The sequence below is a fragment of the Diachasma alloeum genome, unplaced genomic scaffold (genome assembly GCF_001412515.2).
Source record: "Diachasma alloeum isolate Michigan unplaced genomic scaffold, Dall2.0 Dall_scaffold_00366, whole genome shotgun sequence".
NCBI classification, from domain to species: domain Eukaryota; kingdom Metazoa; phylum Arthropoda; class Insecta; order Hymenoptera; family Braconidae; genus Diachasma; species Diachasma alloeum.
The window spans coordinates 676,152-695,328 of record NW_021680505.1 but is presented as its reverse complement, the minus strand read 5'-3'; the positions used below and the strand labels follow the sequence as shown (position 1 = coordinate 695,328).

The window sequence follows — 19,177 nt, the reverse complement described above, 5'->3', positions numbered from 1 at the left end:
TTCAAATGTCCATTTATTGAGGGAATGACCAGGTCCAACAGGGACACTCACACAATCTTTATTTAAAGCTGAGAGAGTTTCCAAGTCTTCGACATTGCCCCTTGAATGAACTAGTCATTGATCTATTTATTTGGGTTCACGGAGAGAAAAATTCAATAAAAATTACCAGAAAAAAACGTAAAAATTACGTTTCGAAACGTAATCTGTGAGCGAAAGAAAATACAATAAAAAGTGTGAGTCAAAACTGAAATTGTACGAATCGCCACGTAAATTCTATGATTTGTTCCATAAAAATTAACCACCCGTCTAACGACTTACCGCTGTGGGGACAAGTCGTTCCGTAATTTTTCCCCAACGATTGAGAAATTTTACGGAACGAAACGTAGAAATAACTCACCAGCTTCATAAAAATTGTTGAACGTTCAAGAATTTTTTATTTTGGAGGCATAACGAGTCGGGAAATTTCTGTAAGATTTTACTTCTTCGGGGAAAATTACGGGACAATTTCGTACTTTGTTCGGTGATGAACCTGAAAATTCACTGAACATTTCAGATTTCTTCTCTTCCATTCCTATAAAAATTTCCGGAAAACGATTCCCCATTGTGGATTACGTGAATTGTTCCGTAATTTTTACTGAATATTTCTCTCCGTATTCCGTTGCATTTTACCACTTCACTAATGAATCAGTAACAACCACCAAACTACATTCACTCTCCTAACAATTACTTTGGAGTGACATTCATTACTCATTTAATATATTATTTTAGATATTCTCTTGATTTTTAGAACTATTCATAACAAAAAATAGTAACAAAAAATGGAAATATTTATTAAGTATTTGTTAAGATTGTTGAGTTTCTTTTTCATTCGTACAACGAACTTCTGTTTCTTCTTACGCAATTCAAGTTACTAATTGGATTTCTTATGACTCGTTGGTATGATTTATCCTCTGCGTATTTGCCACACGAAGGAAGCCTCTTATTGTTATTCCATTTAATTTTTTGTATGAAAGATGGATAATTTTAATCTCAATATTTTATTGTGTTTGATGTTATGCGCATCGCAGATTTTTTTTTACAAGTTATCGCGACGACTACTCATCGGGCTAAGGTCTCGTGAAGCGATACCGGTACGGCGTCCAGGCGAATAACTCTATGGAAATAAATACATAAACGGTTGTAACTACCAACCGAATTTCATCGATTCAATCCAAACACTACTGGTGACTAATCTACATGCAAAAACTTTCTAGAGTAATCTGTTGGAAGCCACGCAATTTTTTTTGTTTCGGAAATTTGTGTTGGCAGACGGATGATCCTAGGGTGTAATCTATACTGTAAGCTGTCGCCAAATAATATTGAGGAGAAGCGAAGTGAAGCTGCTGCAATTCTGTTTTTACTACAATTTTTTTCGACTGTTTCATCGTCTTTTGCAGTGACTTGCATTCGAAAAAATGATCCATACTAGTCCAATCGTGTATTTTATGTCCAACGAAGTGCGCCTCTCTCCCTTGAAATATCTCGATGACCGTTGGGAAGTCATTGAGACGTGTTGGGTGAAGATTTGATGGATTTTTATGAGGAATAAAATGGGGTTTTACTCATGACTCTACGACTCAATTCTCGAGCTGTTATCATTTGTTTAATTGAGTAACTCAAGAGCTTTAGTTTCTGAGAGAGCGCGTGCACCGTGGGGTACTCCTGTCTACAAACATCCACATCCTGATAGCCACGATTCGCAGAGATGTGAGTTAAAAACCATTTTATTTGTTATGAAATTTCCTACATTCGTCACACTGGATGTGTCGATAACTTCTCAATGGTTTTCGAGGTATTTAAATCGACAGTGGGGCATTGTAGCGACAGCGAGAGCACCTTTACTCGAGAGTATATCCGTAGTACAGTCGCGGACTTAAGTTCGTGAACAGCCTGCACTTGCATCCTATGTGTTTTGTTCATGAACTTTAGTACCCGACTGTACATGTACACACGACTGTGGACATCGTATTCCCTTCAAGCGCAGTGGTCGACTGCGCAACTTCCGTTGGGTTTTTTGTGACATGAGATTTTTCAGGGATTACTTTACCACAAAATTTTGATAACGAGAGCCAAGATGTTTATGTCATGAGGCCTGATAAATCGTGATTCTAACCTCGCTTCGCTCGGTTAGATCGCGGTTTCCGGGCCCAATGACATAAAATATCGTATGTCACACGGCGATAATAGTATCTTATGTCATAAGGCGATATTTTATGTCGTTGGGCCCGAAAACCGCGATCTAGAATCGCATAAAAGACATAATGACATAAAGACTAATGACATAAAAGTATTATCTGGCGAATGTGATTATAATCCTCGCCTACGGCTCGGATTATAAAGCCACATTGGCCAGATAATACTTTTATCGCCTGATGACATAATATACTATTACACATCAATATGATTCACCATTTTTTAACCCTAGTTTGGTCACCTGACGGGAACTTGCGACTCTGGTCACCTCCGCGGGGATTTGCCGCCTTGTTATTTAGGCTCCAGCGTTGCCGAATTCACTCTACACTGCCCGGGCGCGTTTAACGAGTTTCCAGCAACCTCGCGCAACGGGCAATTTCATTTAACATGGGAAAAAATGGTTCAACTGTTGGAAATGATTCTTTTTCTTCCAGAATTTGGGATATTAAAAAAACAATACTAAAATTTTCCAGATACTTTAATTGACGAATTCAAATTTTTTCGGATTTTCCCGGTCTACCAGCCGGTGACAAGACGAAAAAAATGACACGTTGCGGCAATTCCCTCGCACGGTGACTAATCTAGGGTTAATGGGTATATGTATCATGGGGTGTCTGCTTGCACCAGTGGACGACGGTATTGGGAGTGACAATTGAGTATGGAGTGAAATGGTGGACTAGATGAGTCGATTTTACAATTTCAGACTTTGGTTTTTACTCCATATATATCTCGAAACGAATACCTCTGAAATGTTAACTGAAGAATCTTTTTTAGGAACAAGTAATTTGTATTTTTTTTTATCGTTATTTTACATCGCTTCGACCCGGTTAGGGTATACTGCGATGATGATCAAGACTTTAAATGGTTAGATCGCACCATTCTACCCGGCCGGGATTTGAACTCAGAACCTTTCGCATGTGAGGCGAACTTATCCACTGCGCCAAGCCACCGGGCTAAGTAATTTGAGTGAAATTCCCACATGTACTATTGGTATATTCATGGAATATTCAATGAAATTGCAATTTCAGGCCCACATGACAATGAAAATGAGTGAAATCTCAATTGAATGTGAAGTTTTACCTTCCCAATGAATTCAAGAATTCAAGCTGTCATTTATAAATCAATGAGCGTTCAATATGAAGATCAACACTGAGAGAAAAAATTGATTCTGCAGGAAAAATTGATTTCTGCAGAAAAACATTTCCTCTACACTGTTATAAAATATGTTCCCCTGAAGATATATTTTGTCGTCTTGAATCAATTTACTTGTGGGCAAGAAAGAAAGTTTCCACCAAAACATGATAATTTTCGTAGTAGTAATTGTTCTTGTGAGAGATGGGTAAATACACTCGTTCTACAGAGAATTATATTAGGCTCCGGTTTTATCAAGTGAATGTTATTCAGTTCACCGTTAAAAATTTTTGTCTGAAATTTCCAGTAAACTGTTTGGAAATTCTTATCGAATTTAATTACCAATGAAATTTCAAGGAATTTCGTCATCAAAAATTTCGAATTTCGTGGAAAAATCAAAGAGAACTGTGAATTTCAGTTCCATTTTTCTCTGAAAATAAATAGAAAACCAGAAAATTCCGGTAAATATATTCTTGAATTTTCAGAACAGTGACACTGAATGCCATTTAGGGGGAAAAAGAATGAAATTTCAGATTTCACTGAATATTCATATTAGATTGGAAATTCAAATAAGTTAATAAATTCTCGTCTTTATGCTGCTTAAACTTCCGGAATTTCAGTGAATTTTCAGTGAAACCTGAAATTTTATTTTTTTCCCTAAATCGCATTCAGTGTCAATGTCCTGCAAATTAGTAATCAATTGTCGGTGAAATTTTATTATTTTTTTAACAGTGTGGAAAAAATGAAATTCTGAATAACCTGGCACTGAATATTCATATTAGATTGGAAATTCAAATAAATTAAGAAATTCTGAGTACAGTTGATTAGTCGTTTCCAGCAGAGTGACGTTAAATAGGATTTTTAAATTTCAGTTCCATTTTTCGCGGAAATTGAATAGAAACCCAGAAAATTCCGATAAATATATTCTTGAATTTTCAGGATAGTCACACTGAATGCGATTTAGGGGGAAAAATCATGAAATATCAGAGTTTACTGAAAATTCAATGTAATTTGGTACTGAATATTCATATTAGATTGGAAATTCAAATAAATTAAGAAATTCTTGTTTTTATGCTGTTCAAAATTCCAAAATTTTACTGCATTTTCAGTGAAACCTGAATTTTTTTTTCCCCCTAAATCGCCCTTAATGTCACTATCCTGAAAACTACTAGTCAACTGTCCATGAAATTTCATGTTTTTTCTAACAGCGTAGGGATATTTCTGATGATCACAACAAAAATTTAATTTTTGTGGAAGATATTTATTTTCCTTCCATCAACTTCGTTAATTTCCCTCAAGTAAATCTGTTTCAGTCCACCAAATATTCTCACGCGGAACATATAGTTTTTCGGCAGAGCCAATTTTTTCTCTCACTGCATTTCGTTGAAATTCCAAGATGAATACAAAATTTAAGGAACGATCTGATTTTCAACGGAATTTTATTAGAATTTGGAACGTCAAAACTAAAAATTTACTTTCTTTCAAATTGAAAAAAATAAATTAAATCGAAAATTCAATTTTGTATTGCGAATGGTCATCCGCGGGTAGATGATCAATCCCTGGAACAGCTGCTCCGAATAAATACAATATTTTCCACGTGATCCAATAGAATCATTCGTACGAATGGAAACATGCAAAATGACGATTTTCCCTCAACATTTTTCCATTCTTTCTTTTCAACTATACATCAAAAAGTTATGCCCCGTAAAATTGTGTTGTCGTTGCATAATCCAGTTTTACTGTTGTATAATAGTGGATCATGCCGCGGAATACTAGACAGAGGATGTGAAAGTTGACAATAGTCGTATTTTCTATGTACGTGACCTCTGTTACATGATGTGGTGAATACAGGAATTGTGATACTGATACGTCTGGACATTTAATAAATCAACGGGTTCATAGTGTTACGTGAAAATAAAATGCCATTATCGACGTATCAATTTCATATTCTAACGGTATTGTTGATGGTCAAGAATTACCATAGATCGCGGTAATAGTTATAAGGTATATCCCAAGACAATGCGGCCCAAAAGTTAGTCCCTATGGATTCTAGAAAACATGCAAAATATTATTTAAGGGGAAACGGAACTCATGTGTCTGTATGAACTTGTAGAATTGTGATTTCTCCTACAATTATTAATTAATATTATTATCGTTGTATTATTGAGTCAATGAAGTAGTTTCATAAATAAAAAATAATAATTGCAGGAGAACACTATTCTAGAAGTTCTAGAAGAGACACAGGTGTTCCGTTTCCCCTTAAGGAAACCCCGCGGTGAAATTTAAGTCTTCGCTCGGCCTTAAAATCGCTCTATCCGTACGGTAAATTCAAAGATTATTGAAAACTGCAAAAAAATTGTAGAAAACTTGATTAGATTCGGAATTCTAATTTTTTCCTCAATTTAATTATCGTTTCGGTTTTTCAAGGAAGAAATGTTTAAAAATCAGGATTTAACCCAGTGTCTTACATGAAAATCAACATTTCCATTGTAATCAAAGATTAAAATCTGAATTTTTTTTCCATTGGGTATGAAAAAATCAAGAATTATTTTGACACCTCATAAAAAATGATCCACCGTTTTGCAAACAAGTTTTATTATTTATTTATAGGAGGGAAATGTTTGAAAAAATATCAATATTTTGCGAAATTTAATTTAGATAATACTGACTGGGTATGAATTTTTTCACATTTTTTCCATGCAATTTAGATGAAAAATTAAAAAACTGAAAATATCGAAAAGTACAGCGTAGCCCGGCCGAAGGGTAGAACTACTTTAAGAGCCATTAGACGACTTTTGGTAAATAAAGGGATACATTAAAAAGTAAGAAAAATTTTGGACCCGACACGTTTTGCCCCGTACATCCACCAAAAACGTTATTTTTCGCGTTTTTAGCTTAAAAATGGTCCTTGCATCACAGTTTTCATCCGATTACAACTTTAAAAAAATGTTTGTTATACTCCAACGAACAAATCCAAGTATCCGTTTTACTTTACATGTATTAGATCATGAGAAAATGATTTTCTGAGTTGTTGATTTTTTTTTCTCTTCTTAGCAAATCATAAAAATCGTTATTTTTTGGTATTTCACGTTGTAATCACACCTAATTGGACTTTCATAACAAAAAAATATGGACGATTACAAACTGTTAGTATTTACTATGTGCTAGAAAATTTGACACAAAATTCGCCGCATTCGGAATTTATCAATCTACCACGGATTCATTTTTAAGAACATCGTAAGAATCATTTTCTCATAAGATGAAAAAATCGAGTTCGGGGGGATCCATAACCCCCGTTAGGCCCATGTCTCGCGTGCTAGAAGCCCGCATTCCATTATTTATTATCAGCTCAACTGTCTAGTACAGCTAGTTAGATTTTTTTCAACAGCTGAAGAATATTATAAACATTATCTATGAAAACTATTATTGTTACAAAAACTTGCTTTCTAGGGATATACCTTAATTCCACTTCGTATGAGTTTTCGAAAAATAAGCAAAATAAATCGAAAAATATCCAAGAGTGATAGCAAAATTTTAATCAGGATTTTTTTAACGTTCGGACGAACTTCATCCTCTTTAAATACAGAATTATTTCCAAAACTGATCTTGGAGTTCACTTCTCCTGATTTACCAATTCACGATATTGAAGTATTTTGCAAATCTCCTTAATAAAGTCATCTAGCTCAATTTATCCAAAAAATCTTCGTCTAGAGAATTAAATTCTCCACAAAAAATGTGACTTGAAGTTTTCTTCTAAATCGATTAGTATAGGAAACATTTCCGGAAAATCTTTACAAAATTATCCAACAACTGTATTTTTTAAAAATTATTTAGTTTTACTTATTTAAAATTACTTAGTTTTATTTTATTTGGTATTTAGTTTTTTTGCAAATTTCCTGCGAAATTCATCAAAAACCTTTTTTGCAGAGAATTTAATTCTCTGTAAAGAAAGATGCTTTGACATTTATCGATGCTTTGAAATTTCATTACCCTTCGAAATAAAATTCGAATTATTTGTAATTTATCAACATTTTTCGAGGACTTTTTTATACAGAATCGCATTCTCTGCACGGAATGTTTCCTCACATCCAATTATAAAACCTAAACTATTTAAAAAACTAAACAATTTATATCAGACAGATTTATTCCCCACGACTGAATCTTCTCTCTTTACAAAAATCCATGAATATTACCTCTAAAAAATATACAACGTGAGAATAAGTGCCCAAATTGAGTGTTTGAATAAGAACTAAAATCAGGGATGGCCATCAATCTTCCGACTCTTCAATATTAAAAGAATTTCCGACTTACATTGATCAAGGTTTAAATATACCAATCGAAATTTCAAAATATTAAAATAATGGATAGTCTGAATTTTCAATTAAAAATATGGAACTATAAATTTTCTATCAGGTAGATAATACTAAATTTTTTATAACCAATTTCCGACTATCCAAATAATCGTCAATCTTCCTAACTCAATTACTGATTAATATATAATTAGAAATTTTACTATTTAAATTGATATTCACTTGAATCATTAAAATTTTAATTTTAAGTGATATTAACTAATGGACTACATAATAATTTAACGGTAATTGTATTTTATGGATATGGTTATCCCTGATTAAAATGTGATAATAATCTCCTCAACGTGACGGGGAGTGATATGTGACGATGATGGAATGCCGAAGATGATGATGATGATGATGGTTGGATAATGAAAGACTACGGGCGGATTGCGAGACGGCCAGCAGTCTCGTTTTGGCAGTAGCATTATACACTAGTTTGCGCGTCAACTATTCGAACGCTAACTGTCATAACGATCAACATCAGTATCAAATAAAATGTTAAATAATAATAAAACAGTGTAGCAAAACCAAGGGTGAAAATTCTCACAATCAGTCTCTACGATTTACCAGTATTGGTGAAGCACGGACAGAGAGCGTTCAGTATCCGGTTGCAGAAGCCACGGGCACGGTTGTTCCAGCCAGTGATGATATCTCCACCTTTCAATCTACTGCCTGCAGTAACATGCATTCGCATTTTGTTAATTTACGGGCGTACATTACCTTGACTACAATAACTCCACGATTTAATTAGAAATTTTTTGTTGTCATTTGATGATCAAAATTATAATGTCATTGTTATTTAGATTATTTTTCATAAATAATGCAAATATAGAGATCTATTTTTTATGTGAAATTTAATTTTTTTATTGCAAAATTTCACTTTTATTTTTATAAAAAATAAAAATGGTAAATTTTCCATTTTTTCTCACAAAAATCGTCATTTTTTGTGCCCAAAGAACGTGAGAAAATTGAACTCTACTTTTTGTTATGTAGAAAATATGCATGTAAAACTGCAACAATTGAATGTCATAACAATTACTATGTTTTCAAGAATGCAAAATTTAAATTTTACTGTTTAAAAAAATGCGAATTGTTAATTTTCAAATTTTGCACAAAAAGTTCAAGAATTCTCCTACAATTTTTTGATATACACCCAGAAAAACATTGATTCAAGTCGACGTCGGCTTGAATCTAGTCGATTTTCAGCTTGATTCAAGTCGAGTGACTCGGACGCCACCAATCCGAATTTCGGTCCTGATACAAGCAGAAAAGTAGATTATTTCAAGAAGAAACGTGTCAAGCTAAAATCGACTTGAATCAAATCGAAAAATCGACTTGAATTAAACCAAAAAATCGACTTGAATCAAACCGAAAAGTCGACTTGAATCAAGCCGAAAAATCGACTTAAATCAAATTGAAGAATGTACTTGAATCAAACCGAAAAATCGGCTTGAATTAAACCGAACAGTCTACTTGATTCAAGTCGAAAGTCGACTTGAATCAAATTGAAAAATCTACTTGAATCAAATTGAAAAATCGGCTTGAGTTAAACCGAAAAATCGACTTGAATTAAATCGAAAAATCAACTTGAATCAAACCCAAGTCGAGCGGATTCAAGTCGAAAAATCAACTTGAGTGAGGCCAATGTATTGGTTTGCATTCTCTCCAAGTCAGACTTGATTCATGCCGACGATCCGACATGAAATAAATCGATTTCCCACATAATTCAGTCCGACTTGATTCAAACTGATTTTTCGGTTTGATTCAGGATGATTTTTTGGGTCTAATTCTGCACGCAAAAAAACTGAAACGAAAAACGAATAACAATTCGATTTAAACAGAAAGAATGAAAAACGAAAGTGAAAAAAAATTACAAATAAAAAATGGCATAAATGCAAAAAAACTCCTCAAGAATAATTTTTCATGAATAGAAACCTGCCCGCCGTTGAAAATCTACAAATTGATCTACTCATTAAGCAACAGGATAAAACATTGAAAAAGAAAAACTCGAAGACAACAGAATCCGTACAGCCTACCTATACGAAGCTGCTCTAAATTACCTTCACTATTAGCGCCATCCTGAAACACATAGGAATAGGAAAATTGTTACGGGGATGAGCCTAGTAGGGCCAAGCGTTGGGAATAATAAATCCTACAGCAGCGATTCACAGGGATGACTCATTAGTGCCTGAACAAAGCGATCAATGAAGCGTGGATTTTTTTTCAAACTAGGGTAAAAACATTGAGTCATTCTGATGGCACTAATGGGTCGAATCAGTGAGCATCAACGAGTGATCATTAACGTGGGCTGAATTACTGGAGGTGTTCCTGATACGAAGCAAACACACAATATTATAAAAAAAGATGTCGACGATATAGTCTTAAAAAAATTTCTCATTACTTTTTCACTCATCAATGCTCGCTGATTTTTTTTTATAAATTTCTACGTCTGGAGGTTCATAAAATAAGAAGATTCGTCGAGGGAAGGGCGGAGGGGGAAGGGTGGGGGTATTGAAAATGCTCCCATTCGACAGCCGGGGAAATTCCTGTTTCCGGGAGATGTCGGACGGCTAATTTATCTTAATTAGTTATCTCAATATTGAAGGAATACACTTTAGATGAAATTATGGGGGAAAATGCGCTAGATTTCGCTAGAATCAACCTAGTAGATATTCAGCCAAATGTAATCACCCAAATTTTTCATCTCTTTATGGTACAAATACAAATTTTTTTTGGAGTTTTAAGAACTATTGCGCAAGATTACTCTAGGGTTCGCTAGATTCCGCTAGATAAAATCCAGCGCTCACCCAACAAAACTAAATCACCCAATTATTCGATCTTGTTACGGCAAGTTAAAAAAAATATCTAAATTTAAATACAAATTTCATTAGACTCCGCTAGGATCCGCTAGATTAAACCTATCTCTCCTCTAGCATGACAAAATCAAACTCTATCCTTTGATTTTCACGTGGAGGATGAGAGAAAACTACTAAAAAGTTCAGCTCAAATCCTGCAAAATCCCGCTGGATTGCGCTAGATGACGCTAGGGTTCTCCAGATTCCGCTAAATAAAATCCAGCGCTCATTCAAAAAAAATAAATCACCAAATTATTCGATCTTTTTACGGAAAGATTATAAAGAAATATACAAATTTGAATAAAAATTTCATTAGGCTCCGCTAGGTTGCGCTAGATTAAACATAATTCTCATCTAGCATAACAAAACAACTCATTTGATTTTCAACTGGAGGATGAGAGGAAAACACAACAAAGTTTAGTGGAAATTCTAAATTGGATGCGCTAAACCGAATCTAGCGCACATCCAGATAACATCATCCAACTTTCTAATTTTTCAACAGAAGATTATGGAAAAACTGCTTTTTTCTCAATCAAAATTCTGCTAGATTGAATCTAGAGCTATCCGTCTATCTAGCGAAATGAGTTCATACTCATATAATAGACTGCCTATTCAACCGCGCCACATTTCAAACGCGTAAAGAGACACATGATACTATTATTATCAGTATTTCGCTAGATTCCGCTAGATTAATCCTACCGCTATTCAACTATCCTAATGGAACAAATTCATACTCCCATCTTAGATTTCTAATTTACTTACGTCGGATTACAAATTCACGACCATAATCATTATTATCACTATTCCGCTAGATTGAGTCTAGCGCTATCTAACTAGTCTAGCGGGGCCACTTCATACTATTTCATATTATTTCTAAATATGAGTAGTCAATCCGACGCAGGACACATGTTAGTCCCGGCGTCAGAATAATTTTTTTTATGCATCTAGCGGCCGCTAGAAAAAATATCCAACGTTTTTTCGTCTTCACGGGAGAGGAGGAAAACGTTATGAATCTTCTTATTTTATAACAGACGTTAAATTGAAAAAAGCTATGTTTGGCAAACAAACCTGGCCCTGAAGTTTTCTCCTATTCGCTTCAACTGCTGCCGTCTCTATCACTTCTGTAACAAACTTTGTCGTTTCTCTCATGAGTTCTTCATCACTCTTAAAAGCCAGCTTCCTCTCCTCGAGATTGCCGGTCATCAGTTTACTTTCGTGCTCCTCCATCACCGGTGAATGAAATGACAGTGTCATTTTTCTGCTCATCTCTGCCGTCTTCTCGATACGGGGGCTTTCAAATCCTTAGCTTTCCATCTTTCAGTTTTACAATGTTTATTCTAGTAAAAACCTGGAATGGAATTATCCATCGAAATAGTTTGGAGTGACTAGATGTATACATGAGTGATTAATAATTCATTAGATTGGAAATGTGTGGGAGAGTAAATTAAATGGAAATTGAGGGATGCCGAAGTTGGAGTTATTGCGTAGATTGGAATCGACAGAATGGGAATTCACATGGATATTTATTTAGAAGTCGGGATCAGTTAGTTCAATTGGAAATATTCGCTCATTCTTACTTCATAATGTTTGAAGTAGAATGAACACACCTTGATTTTTACCCTTTGCACCGAACTCCCGGCCTGTGGGGCCGCTATCAAAACAACCCCCCCCCCCCAATTTTCGTAAAAATTCGCTATCTCCCTTAGTCTCGGAAATATTTTTGAAAAACTCACCAACTCAATTCTTTTGGTTGTGAATTCTCTCCCGTCCCTTCCCCACTTTGCAAAATTCCCCCTCAAAAATTAGAAAAATTTTCTAGATTTTGGAAAATATTTTTTCTGAAATTAAGTATATTTAAGTCGATTTTTTTCTAAAATTTAGAAAACAGTTTCTAGATTTTAAAAATCTGAAGATTAGAAACCACGGTTTCTAAAATTCAGAAACTTTTCTAAAGTTAATCCACTTTTTCTTTCTGTGTATAACTATTTATAAATGCAAGAAAAAAATTTCAAACTTCCAGTAGCTTCCCATTTCATCGGTTTCAATCGATAGAAAACGCTTTTAATTTTTTTCAGCCCGATAAATCCATGAAATCACCAATGTTTCCCCTAATTTATTCCCTGAGGGAATTAATAAAAAGTTATAATTAGCACAATTATTCATACTGACTGGCATATCTTTGCTAGTTGGATAATCGAGGATTACACTGAAAAAAAAATTCTAATATCTGAAACATATTTTCTTGAGACAAGTAATTTTTCTTCAACTGTTTAATTCTCCCAGGCATCTCAACTCACGTGGCCCGAGGATGGTCTCATACTTTAACATATTCTTATTGTGCTCAAGTATGATTTTGTTGTAAATGAACTCACTCAAATCGTGTATAAGAACAGTCAATTTTCAAGTATTTATTGTTTTCATAATTTTTTTGTTTTGCAGTTGCAATATTTCGATATGTAATACATTCATGATATAATGCGCAATGATAGTGATAAATTCATTCGAGTTCCGTGAACCGCAAGCATTCTGAGATTTAAACCATTGAAAATAATTTACTTCTCTCAAGTAAATATGGTCTACATACCAGAAAATTTTTCTCTCAGTGTAACAGGTGACATTGATATGAAAAAATGTTCATAACAAATATTTATGTGCGAAGAAAAAAAAAATTAAATATAAACATACGTTTTGCCTCGTCTGTTCAACGCATCCCCGTTGGACCCTTCCCTCGTTTAACCTTTCCTTGTTTCAACTTTCCCCGTTTTACCCCTCATTTGAACCTTCAGTTGAAAAAAAATATTGATTCATTCACTCAAACAAACGGGAAATGCGATTCAGACGCAGTAGCGATCTGGTAGACCGCGCAGTGAGAAGATAAAAGTTTTTTGAGAATTACGACTTTACTTGTGCCAAGAAATTCATAGCTCGAAGATTACTAAGCGCAGAATATCTGACACTAAGAAAAAAAAAATCTTACACCAAAAATTTTTAGATTTGTCCGAAGGATGAGGGCAATTGGTTCATACGAAGAAAACGAGTTCTCAAATCAATTCAAGTAGTTTTTACATTAAAATATTTTTTCCGTACTAATCTTCACTTTTCCTCGTCCGGGGATTGGTATTGGCCCTTCCCCAAACCCGTAAAAGTGAAAATCACTACAGAAAAATATCGTTCACGGCTAGTGCCATGGGGTTTTTTACTCGCGTGGTTGGCCAGTCCTCGCCTTCGGCTCGGACGCCAACTACACGCGAGTTGGCACTAAAAAACTATTAAATGAATTAATTCAATTGTCTTTGACAAGAGAAATCGCTTTCTTGTCGTCAAGAAATTGTCCTCGTCGTTGGGACAAGTACAAAATTTCTTGGCGAAAGTCTTTTTCTCTTAGTGCAAGATATTTTGCTCTTGAAAATGTTCAAGCCACGAGTTTCTTGATATAAGTAAAGACTTACTTCTCAAAAAACTTTGTTTTTGTGAGTGCGGGATACGGTAAACGTTAAGGATGAAAATTTTAAATAAATTTCAAATGGAAGTTGATACGAATAAAACTCCCAGGTAAAAGAAAAACATATCTTTAATTTTGTTTGAGAATAAATTTCGACCTTTTTCTCATGACAATCGTCACATTCTCCGGGGTAGCCAAATTTTCAAACAATAAAAATTGGAGCATTTGATTTTCTGTCTTGCTTGGGGAGGAAAATTCATGCGCGTACTATTCTGTGATTATCTTGAGCATGAACAGGCCTGCGAGAATTTCCCTAGATACTTTTATTCGTGGGCCTTGAAATTCGCGATAAAAATGGTCTCTAGAGGAATCGTCTCGGAGACCTCAACTCCGGAGATATTTGCAAAATGATATTCATGTGAGTTTTAGGCTTACTTCGCTTTACCACTTTATCAGTGAATTAAGCAGTGGAATAAATTGTTGTTTCTATTCTTGCGAAGCAAAAAAAGAAATCTAATGATCTTTCATTCCTGAAATATTGGATGAGAAAATATTTCCTGCAAAATTTTCGCCTTTTTTGATTCTTCATTCGCACTAATTCATGAAAAAAATAGCTTCATCAACAATTTATCACAGAAAAAGTTTTTCCACCAGTAGTTGAATAATTGTTTCAAGTGATTAATTTTTTAATTTGAAAATTTCCTTTTGTTGTGTTTTATTGGAAAATTTTTCATTTCTTTGGGAATAGAAGATTATTTAATATTATTATAGTTTTCGATTTTTTTATTTGTAAATTTCCTATTGCTTCTTAATGGAAGTATTACAATCGTTCAAATTTAAGTTTAGGATTTTTTGTGTTATCATCGAGCCATTATGATCCAAAAAGTTCGAAAATGCAATGGATGGAATTGAATTTTTTTTCCTCCAAATGTAGGTATTGTTGAGCCCTACCGATCTCCATTAATTAAAATTTAATTTATCGAATAGTTTTTTCAATTTTTGAATTTTTTAGAAAAACAGTGGGCCAACGATAACGAAAAAAAATTTTCTGAATTGATTGAATGATGGCTTGAAAAATGTGTTCAGACGTCCCTTTGACCAAGTTCGAAGATGAAGGCGATAGCAATCGCCTAATCGTTAGTTTAATTTATTTCAAACTTTCAAAAATTTTGTATTTTCTGAAAATCAGAATTGCAGGGATACCTTTGAATATTATGCTTCAAATAGATTCAATAATAGGGGAGGGTGGGGCAAAACGGCCCCCCTTCAATTGTCAATAACTTGTGAATGACATTGTGAAAATTCCCAGTTTCAACTTCATTTTGAAGATAATTTTTCATTCTTCAAAACGAGCTCTAACTCATCCCAATCGGATTATTGAATCGGAAAATATTGACGATTGAAAGGGGACCGTTTTGCCCCATCCTCCCCTACCTTAAAATGTTTGTCTTAGTGCCATTAAGTCGAAGTTAAAAGATGATTACGATAGCTATAATATATTGGTTGATTTAATTTTTATAATGATTGTTGAAAAGTTTGAATTTTTAATGAATTTCCCTGAAAATGAGTTTCCTGATGGTTTCTTCAAATATGATGTTTCAAATTCATTCAAGTATGTGTAAATAAAATTTTTTTATTAACATTTTATCAAAGGGCTAAGGGGAGAGATACTGTAAAAAAGACCATCGGTTGTATAGACGAAACGGGATAATAAGAATAATGATGCTGATAACATTCAACTGAGTTGAAAATCTGACCAATTTAGGTAAAAGGAAATGTTATTCAATTAAATAAAATGAAATAAACAACGAATTATAGATGATAGGAGGAAATGATGTGCAAAATAACCATTCGGAAGCATATTGCTAATTTATTAGCAAAACAAAATATACTATATACAATACAAGGGCAATTTCCTTCTTGTTTAATGTGTAAATTTCTTGTTTTTTGTGTTTTATTCACAAATTTTTCATTTCTTTGTGAACAGAAGGAATGAGCGACGATCCAGAGAACCATTACGAGAGCACTAAACCATGCGTTATTGGTCACCAACAAATAGAATTCAGCAGTGAAGTGGTAAAACGCAGTGAATCACCGCAATGGTGAAGTGGTAAAACGAGATGAGTCTATTCTACTTGAAGTTTAGTTTCTTCGAAATATCTTGAAATGCGAGGAAGCCGATCCCGGGTATGTTACCTACATAAAAATTATTGGACTGGAAGGGTAAAATTTAATATGCAGCAGGATAAAATTTTCCTAACGTGGAATAAAATTTGAACATCATATATTAATTTTTACTAAATTTCGGAATAGAAATGAGGAAACGATGACTCATGATACACTTTTATAGAACGGTAGGATAATTTTTATCAAAAATTTCTCTCCGTGTATAACATGAAAAAATAGAAGAGAATAGTGAAATATGAATTAAAAAAAGGGAATCCATTGGGAAGTAAATTGCTAATTTATTAGCGATAGTGACTATACTATCTTTTTATACTATTTATAAAAAAATGCCATTGTCCACTTGTTTAGATGGTGTCTGTATGTATGCATGTATGTGGCCTTTTTTCTCATCAAAATCTCTCTCTCTCTCTCTATTACACTCAAGTACTGATCTATTATTTTGAATACTTATATTGATTCATGGTTCCGACTAACTTCTGATATAGTCTGGGTTAAACGCTGGCTAAATCCTGAATAAACCCTAATTAAATGCCGCCCATCCACTGATTGAACCTTGATTAAACCCGGGCTGAAAATGAATTTGAGTCTTGAGAGAGTCTGAACGTAGAATCATTTGCCCGAGCGAAATAATACGCAAAATTTTGATGACATTTCAATTGACGTCAGTACTATGACATGAAAAAATAGAAAAGAATAGTGAAATAAGAATAAAAAAAGAGAACCCATTCCGAAGCAAATTGTTAATTTATTAGCAACAGTATACTCATTTATAAAAAAAATGCAATTGTCCACTTGTTTAGATGGTGTCTGTATGTATGCATGTATGTGGCCTTTTTTCTCATCAAAATTTCTATCTCTATTACACTCAAGTACTAGTCTATTATTTTGAATACATATTCATATTGATTCATGGTTCCGACTAACTTCTGATAGAGTCTGGGTTAAACTCTGGCTAAATCCTGAATAAACCCTGATTAAATCCCGTCTATCCACTGATTAAACCTTGATTAAACCCGGGCTGAAAATGAATTCGAGTCTTGAGAGAGTCTGAATATAAAATCATTTGACACAGCGAATACGCAAAATTTTGATGACATTTCAATTGACGTCAGTGCTATGACATGAAAAAATAGAAGAAGAGAATAGTGAAATAAGAAAAAAAAAGACAACTCATTCCGAAGCAAATTGCTAATTTATTAGCAAACAGTATACTCATTTATAAAAAAAAATGCAATTGTCCACTTGTTCCCCTGTCTCTCCCGAAAATGACTCCTAAACTCTGTACGATATATCAATTATCTTCCAAAAGTCACCGAATCCCGATTCCCGAAATTCACTCCTGAACCATTATCCTCTCTCCCTTCCCCCGATCTGGTCTCATGCCAACAGTAGAAACAGCCCGAGAAACTCAGCCACAGGTGGCACACATTCATTTGCCCGTCGGAAACAACGGAATTAGAATGAAAAAAGCCGCAATAGAACACATGTATTAACACCTGACAGACCGGCTCACATGTCAAACAAAGATTACCCACTTCATCTCACTCCTAAGACAACATCTCGATCTCCAAAAGTCAACAATACGCACCTCTCCACTGAATTCCACCCGCAAATGTCTTTCCCAATTAAAAACAAAAATCGAATAATTTTTTTTTTCAGTCAAAAAATCGCGAAATTTCGTTTTGTTTGGAGCGAAACTCCCGGCGACCCGGATACCTTGTAATGATCGGCCGCCTCGAGCCTGGCATTGCCCGACTGAATATCTCACCCCCCTCTCACTCACCCGCAGATATATTTACCGAGCATGCGCACTCACGATGCCGATGCGTCGAAGAATCGAGTAGTTTATTTTTATTTTTTTTTCGCTCACAGTTTCTTCATTTTTTTTATATTCTTCTGCGATCTTTTGTCTGGTTCGGCGGGGGCTGAGCATGTGGGGGGAGTGAGACGTGATGGTGAGTGGAATAGGTACGGGAGGCTGCAGACAGCTTGTTGCTGCTCAGCTGCATCAGGAGTTGGCTTTTTTTATGGGATTGAGGAAGTCAATTTTTCGGGGTGAGGCGAAGTGGTTCGTTTATTTTTTCTGAGAGAGGGGTTGTTCTATTGATTGGGGATGAGGATTTGACCGGGATTATTGAATGTAGATGAAATCAGCTCAATTTCTATTTTTGCTTGCGAATCGAAGCCTCGTATTTGACCGATTTGGAGATTTACTAATTTTAATTGGAAATGGTCTAGAATGTTATGAAACGTGAAGAAATGATGTTTTTAGGGTCATGTCTGTGTGTATGTATGTGACAATTTTGGTTTTTGGTGATTATTTTTCCCAATCGGATTTCGACCAATCAGAGCGCAGTATTTGAGGCTTCCCGACAGTTCTATTTCGAATATTCCTCCTAGCTTTCAAATGTCTCGCAGTAGCTTTTCATTTTTTGGAAGCCTTGTTTTTGAGCGATTTTCCGATATTCTAATTTTAATTACAAATGATCTAGAATATTATAAAACGTAAAGAGATGATGTTTTTAAGGTCATGTTTATGTGTATGTCTGCGACAATTTGGGTTTTTGGTGATTAATTTATGGAAAATTTAGCATAAATACGGTGAAATTTGTAGATAAAAATCTTAAATTTGGCTCACTGTAGCTGTTATTGAGCTCAACTTTGGCGCGCTGTTTCAGCCCGATCGGTCCAGCTGCTCGAACCCCTGCTTGTTTGTTAATATAATTTTGATTTTAATAAAAAATCAGCGTAATTTGGCCGTGAATATTCACTTTTCGATTGACAATTCAAGTGAACTGAAGAATTTTCACCTTCCTGTTGTTCAAAAACTTGGAACTTCATTGCATTTAAAGTGAAATTTGAAATTTCATCTTTCTCCATTTTTTTAATACTAGGGGAGGGTGTGCCTGTACCGCTCAGAGGGTAATAACGCTCACTCGATTTTCTCCACAACCATCAACTTGAAAATTTCTTTCTGT

The 19,177-nt window shown here is 34.5% G+C and overlaps 1 protein-coding gene across 3 annotated transcripts; it reads right to left on the bottom strand.

The window, feature by feature from the left end:
• Positions 1–608: 608 nt before the first annotated feature.
• LOC107041479 lies at positions 609–17,938 on the bottom strand. Of its 3 annotated transcripts, none has more exons than XM_015262064.1 (5): positions 17,788–17,938; positions 11,639–11,918; positions 9,776–9,794; positions 8,283–8,387; positions 609–1,153 (listed from the first exon to the last, which is right to left on the bottom strand). In XM_015262064.1, exons 2-5 carry the CDS (start codon positions 11,834–11,836, stop codon positions 1,107–1,109), a joined length of 369 nt encoding a protein of 122 aa, XP_015117550.1. In that variant the 5' UTR covers positions 11,837–11,918; positions 17,788–17,938; the 3' UTR covers positions 609–1,106. The 3 variants fall into 3 exon arrangements, with proteins under 3 accessions (XP_015117550.1, XP_015117551.1, XP_015117552.1); XM_015262065.1 differs by lacking the exon at positions 17,788–17,938 and adding an exon at positions 13,256–13,323; XM_015262066.1 differs by lacking the exon at positions 17,788–17,938 and adding an exon at positions 12,304–12,314.
• Positions 17,939–19,177: the final 1,239 nt, after the last annotated feature.